Raw genomic sequence first — 7,302 nt, forward strand, 5'->3', positions numbered from 1 at the left:
TAAAAATATGACGATAATTGTTTCGGAAACAATAGAGGTAAAAGGCTGGGCAAGTTTAAATAAATCTATTTTTATGATAAATCATTTGAATTTATTCATGTTCAAGCTTCCTTTATTACAAGTCAACAAATTGGCTAGGTTCACTGCAGTTGAAACTAACTACAGGCTAGAAGTGAAGGGAAGAGGGTAGGTAGATGAGTTAAGATACCAATTGTGAGGGTGCCTGGCTGATTTCAAAGTTCATTGGACAAGTACAAAATATAGATAATTATAAACCTAGAATGAATTCTTTAAAAAATAAAAAATATATCAGTGGTATATTGAAACGGATTATTAATATATCACAACTTCACCAATAGCTATAAAATATATCAACAATGAATTGATACAAATCATAATAAGGTATTTCCACGGTTAACAACCATTCCCTGGTACAATATCTGATATAGGATTGATAGTCTAAAACATAACAAGGTTCGTTTAGTGGCTTTCTGTGATATTTTTTTGAGGCTGCCATCATATTAAATGAAAGCATTGTCACATTATCTGCTTAAACAAATTTTGAAATTACTATTTCATCTGAAAATATTGAAGTCAAATCATAAAAGATACTTCTCATAATTGCACACATTGGTAAATGTTTTCATTTCTTTATCTAAAATGATTATCCTATCGCTGTGGAAGTAGTGACATGTTATTTCTATTAACACATCCTCAAATGCATGAATCTGTGGGCAATCCACATTTTAATTTTCCAAAATTAAATACCATTTATTATTCAGTGAAAGAGTAATTTCCTGACTTAGAGTCTGATTAAACAACATCATTAGAATTATCTACTTTTCCTTCTTGCCTTTGGATTTGTTGCCTTTTTTGTCATTATCATCTGGGTCCTCAAACTTGTTCTTTTTCCCAATTATCTTCATAAGACCTTTGCTCATGAAGTAAGGCTTTTCTGCAGAGCCATCATGCATTTCTAAGTCCTCCACTGCAACAACAAAATTGATAAAGGTTCACACTTTGTAATTAGCTGTCTAAAAACAACAAAATTTAAGGAGTTCACATTTTGCAACCATACCCAGACCATATACATATTGCACAAGAAGAATATTTCTATGAGATCATTATGACAAATATAAAAATTTGAAATTAACTTCATAAATCTGAATCTCGTAAAGCCCTGTGTCACATGTTTATCAGTCAGTTGCTGACATCTTGCATACAAATATACCATATAATCAATTGGTCATTGTCGCCTTTAAAGACATATTAAACTTAGTTTGAATGATGTCATATCGTCATCCTTCTATTTCTTGATCATGTAAATCTATTGTTACTGACAAGCTGATGATTAAACATGGTATAAATAATAGTAACATGTTTCTGTTGGTTTACTTACGGAAGCAAAGGAACAGAGTATCCACTGCCATTGTGTAGACACTGAAGAAGGCACATGTGATCAGAAATGTACCTATGATTACAATCTGAAACAAAATGTTTACCAATGTTTTATTTATCATTAGGTTTATTTACCTATTACCATGGTTTATCTGTTATTGTTATCTGTCATTGTAAGCAATTAGACAAATACATGTACAGGAGATATACTGCCTTTTGACAATTAACTGGGCTGACTATATATCTGTAATAATAGCATGTTTGTGACTGTAAAGGTCTTTGCAAACTGACTGATTAATCACCCGAGTTAATACAATTTAAATACAGTCATGTTACAGCATACATACCACAATTGGTGTGATGTAGAAATTGAGGGTAGGCACATAATTGGCGAAGAAATCAACCTTTCCCTGAAACCAGAAGTAGGATCCAACTCCTGTGAAGGAAAACATATTAAGAATATGAGTATTTTCTTATTTTTGAAATTTTTCCTATCAAAGAATGGGAAACTATCAGATTTGATGATATCAGTCCCTCAGTTGTAATGGTGGTATATTTTCCACCCTAACTGGCAGTATTTGTTTCCCCAGTGGTGTCTCCCTACACTTCAGTGGTAACATTGATGCCATCTAAGGTACCTTTTGTTTCCCCAGTGGTGTTTTCCTACCCTTCAGTGGTAACATTGATGCCTTCTAAGGTACCTTTTGTTTTCCCAGTGGTATTTTCCTACCCTTCAGTGGTATCATTGATGCCTTCTAAGGTAGCATTGGTTCCATTGTGGTGTTTTTAATTTTATGTTTAAAATAAAGATATTCAATGTTTCAATCTTAATGATTTCTTTCATCTCATCGGAATTTCCTGTTTTCAAAATTCAGGCAGCAATCTTGTGTGAATTCTTAATGATACCTACTACACACGTCTATGACATCAGTTTAAGGGTTCTCATGAAACTGTAGCTACAAATAAATGCTCACAGGACTGACAGGCTAAGGCTGAAAATGTGACAAAAAATATATCCAATCAATTTGATACATTATAACGGAGTACTATACACATAATGCTCTTTTTATGATTTGTGAAAATAAGCTTGTAAACACCTACCAATTGCAGCAGTAACCACAAGTTTGCTCAGGAACAGCACATAGTCAGTAAGCTTATCCAGTACAACAGCCCTGGGGGGAAAATAGGACAAAGTATAAGTAAGGCTTGATAAATTAAATCAAATATCAACCATTTGTTTCATTAGAGTTGAGGTAGTTGTATGAATCCTTATGGGTATACAATTGTTAGCAATGATTGAATGACTTAATTGAACATAATTGTCCAGACAACACAAGTCAGAACAACATAATTGTCAGGGCAACATATGTCAGAACAACATGTGTCAGGACAACATGTGTGAGGACAACATATGTCAGGACAACATGTGTCAGGACAACATGTGTCAGGACAACATATATCAGGACAACCATATGTCAGGACAACATGTGTCAGGACAACATATGTCAGGACAACATGTGTCAGGACAACAGGACGTCAGGACAACATGTGTCAGAACAACATATGTCAGGACAACATGTGTCAGGACAACATGTGTCAGGACAACATGTGTTAGGACAACATATATCAGGACAACGTATGTCAGGACAACATGTGTCAGGACAACATGTGTCAGGACAACATATGTCAGGACAACCATGTGTCAGGACAACATGTGTCAGGACAACATATGTCAGGACAACATGTGTCAGGACAACATGTGTCAGGACAACATGTGTTAGGACAACATATATCAGGACAACATATGTCAGGACAACATGTGTCAGGACAACATATATCAGGACAACATATATCAGGACAACATATGTCAGGACAACAGGACAAGATGTGTCAGGACAACATATATCAGGACAACAGGACAAGATGTGTCAGGACAACATATATCAGGACAACATATGTCAGGACAACAGGACAACATATGTCAGGACAACATGTGTCAGGACATTACAATGCGACATGCAAGGTGCAGCAAACCTTGAAAATCATGTACAAAAGACACACAAATAACACCTCATGAATTTAGAATCAGATGCAGTAGTGTCAAGGAATGAATTACACTGCATCATACAGCTATTTCATCCTTCTATTACGTCAAGATATATTTGTATATAACACATGATTGAAATAACATTTGATCTAAAGTTTGAAATAATATTTCAAAGTAAGGAATGTTGTATAAACAGTTAAGTGATTGATGTTCACATGAAATTGTAAAACATGATTAAAGATAGGACTTGATGCTATACATTGATCAATAAAAAAAATGCATCTAATTAAGGTCTCTATCACTCATATGATTATTTACACAAATTAGAAAATGCCCTTACTTAATTGTATCATAACTTATTCCTGAAATGCTGGTCAAGGTTCCAGCATACATCAGAAATGATTTTTCACTGGTCTCATCATTGAGTATAAAAATGACAGGACCTAGTTGCTAAGAAATGTCTAGAAGAAACAACTGGACACTCCAGGGTACCACAAGTTCTGACACATCTTGTTATTAGTAGTTATATGGTTAAACCACAAACCAGATTGGTGAGTAAGACAGATAACAGATTGGCAGTGATTTATCTATATTGGTAAGTAATTAAACTGAAGTATGTACTGGTGTGATTAATTGGTACAGTTAATATTCTACCCACCTTACAACATTTCGAAGTATCAGAAAGAATGCATCTTTTGCTGCAGAACAAAAGTTCTTTCCATAAACTGCAACCTAAACAGAAAGATACAACAATTAAATGTTTTGTATTTACCAAAGTCTTGTTCACCTAAATCACAGATCATCACAACCAAAAGGCAATGTTAAAGCTCACTTGATCTTAAGTCGAGGCTTGACCATTAACATGACAGTTGATTAATACAAAGATAAGATGTTTGTTATAGAGGGACTAGAAACAAGTGCTCTATGGTATTACTTACTATTATGTAGGCATTTCTGTTTAGAAATTTTACACATTTTTCTAGACACCAGAAGCAGCATTTCAAACATCTACAAGGACATAAAAATACATTGACACATTAAACAATGTAACAAGAGGCTTCAATATAATCAACATGTTTAATGTCTATCATGTACAGTTTCTTCATAATTACAAGGAATGCATATTAGATGACAAGAAATGTTTCTGGTATTTGTTTTGCATGTGACAAAATGTTTCTAGTGACTGTTCTGCAAGTGACAATATTTCCAGTGGCTGTTTTGCGAGTGACAATATTTCCAGTGGCTGTTTTGCGAGTGAAAATATTTGCGGTGGTGTTTTTTACATGTGACAATATTCTGATGACTATTTCACATGTGACAGTATTTCCTGAGGCTGTTTTACAAGTGACAATGCTTTTTGTAGGGAGGATATTTTTTGTAACTTTGTGGTAATTAACATAAAATTTGTGAAATAATATATATGTGTGTGTTACATGTCCTTTCACATCCAGAAGACAGATTTATAACTAATCAAAATATGATTTGATTGCTCTAAGAGAAAATAGCAAACACTTTAACTAGTGAAAATAACCCAATTTACAGTATTTCTTGTGTTTGTTTTTACCAAATGTGAATACCTTTTTATTCTAAATATGATAATTAAAAACTTCAAATGTACATTTATCAATATAAAAGTTCAGATATATTCATTTAAAGACTTACTTAACAAAAAATCTGGCCACTACATTTTCACTATCTTTCAGTTTGTGGTCGAGGTATTCCAGTACAATCCTAATGAACTGAATTATTGCCAGTATGAGTGCACCAAATGCAAGTGATCCAGTGTGATACCTACAAAATGAGGAAATCAACAAAAGTATGAAACAAGGTACCAATTTAACAGAAAACAGGCGGACATTGTGTCAGCCATGTAAATATTATATAGAATAATTGTTACAGACAATAGTGTGGCTTAATTACTGGAAAATGAAGTAACATTACAGAACAGCAGCATAATATGTACAAAGATATCATTAGGGTGGACTGATTACCAGATATATTACTAAACTGATAGAAAACAAATTTTTCAATCACTTAGATTTAATATTCTGTCGTCAATCTCATTTGAAATTAATATTTAGGTGGATCTGAACAATCTAGGGCTTCTGAAAAGTGTTAAAGTATGACAGATCAATTTCAACATCCTGTTAATGTAAAATTAATTCTAATCATCCTACAATATATTGTGTTTTATGGCTTGTCATAGAATTTAATTACTTTTGGATATCCAACGTTTATTTCCGATAATGAAAGTAGCTGAATTTCAGTGGAGATAAGAGGAGATAATTTCAAAATCCTACCTCAGAGTTCTCCAAACAGATCCACTTATCGGGAAATGAGGAATATCTTTGGGCTTTTCAAAGGCCCAGTAATAGGAGGCAAAGGAACCAGCGAGGACCATTTGTCCAAATGCAATCACAAAGTTGTTGAGCCAAAGGTACATAAACAGCATGTAAATCTGCATAGGTATTATATATCTGTAATAAAATTAGATAACAATGTTTATCATATATAGGTTTTATATATCTGTAATAAAATTAGATAACAATGTTTATCATACATAGGTATTATACATCAAATATATCAAACTAACAAGCACTGCACAACAATGAAATATAAAGTAATATCAGCCTGATAAAAGTGTTATTTCTAACAGCAATGGAAAAAAAACTCATTTAAAAAATTTCCACCAATGAAAACTGAGAACACATTTTGTAAAATTGGCCAATTAATGAGCCTGATACAAAACTACAAAAACAAGAGTTCCTTGGAACTGTATGCATAACCAAAGAAAGTCCAGAAAACAATATTCCCAGATAATTTTCTGAGTTCAAAGGGGCATAACTCTGCCAAGAAGGGTTACAGACAGCCAGGAATCAAACTAAATCTGTACCCTACCAACAAGAAGCCATATACCAAATTTCATTTCAATAACTCAAAGGATAACTAAAAAAAATGACAGAGAATTTTCTAAGTTCAAAGGGGCATTACTCTGCCAAGAAGGTTCACAGACAGCCTGAAATGGAACTTAATCTGTACCCTTCCAACCACAGGCACTCGAGGCCAGGATATTATTTTTTAAACATTGATTTTTGTTTTAGCACTCATGACTGACGTTATTTAAACGAAATATCAGCAGAATTCAAGTTTATGTGCCGGTTGACAAATCCGAGGTCCACGGTCATTAAAAATACACAAGGCAAGCAACTCCAGATTTTAAAAAATCGACCCCTCGCTTGGAAACTGGCTCAAAAAAAGTAGTTATGATAAGTTCCTTGTAAAACAATATGTATCCGTAGGTAGTGTGTATATTTACCTTTTATTTGGTGCATAACATTACAGGCAACGAGAAATTCACAATACGTACATGAGATTAACATCTCAATAACCGGAGATTTTATCGTCCATGTAATTATCTTTGACGGAAGTAACATGCCATTTCAAGGGCGGTCACTCCGACTTTTTGGGAGAGGAGTTCCGGATAGCACTATACCAGTGAACAGGTAAGAAAGATTCCGATGTCATTACGCGCGTAACTTCAAAATAGATATTTTTATTTCTACAAATACATTTGCGGGGATGGAAAAATAATGGCTGGGCAAAGAAAGTCCACATTTGCCAACTCGGATACAATATCATGGTAAGGGATTATACAGAATGCATCAACTTTCAATCAAGCTGGCGGTAATGAGAATTTTTTTTTCAAAAAAAAAAAAAATAAGAAAAAAATCATGCAGATAATGAAAAAAGGGCGCAATTTATGAAAAATATCGTGGGGGAAATATATTAACTTAGATATTGGAAATTAAATGATTTTTTCCATAGTGATTTTTGTCAAGTTATTGAGAATATTTGAA

The 7,302-nt window shown here is 33.6% G+C and overlaps 1 protein-coding gene across 1 annotated transcript; it reads right to left on the bottom strand.

The window, feature by feature from the left end:
* Positions 1 to 836: 836 nt before the first annotated feature.
* On the bottom strand, positions 837 to 5,922 carry LOC132559311 (choline transporter-like protein 2; the record flags this gene model as incomplete). The annotated part of the gene is made up of 8 exons (XM_060223920.1): positions 837 to 988; positions 1,400 to 1,484; positions 1,746 to 1,834; positions 2,500 to 2,570; positions 4,104 to 4,177; positions 4,384 to 4,453; positions 5,108 to 5,236; positions 5,746 to 5,922. Coding segments are annotated over 8 exons (847 nt in total), but the record flags the coding sequence as incomplete, so codon positions are not given.
* Positions 5,923 to 7,302: the final 1,380 nt, after the last annotated feature.

This window comes from Ylistrum balloti, unplaced genomic scaffold (genome assembly GCF_031769215.1).
Source record: "Ylistrum balloti isolate Yb309-2 unplaced genomic scaffold, AGI_CSIRO_Ybal_v1 Utg370890, whole genome shotgun sequence".
Taxonomy (NCBI): domain Eukaryota; kingdom Metazoa; phylum Mollusca; class Bivalvia; order Pectinida; family Pectinidae; genus Ylistrum; species Ylistrum balloti.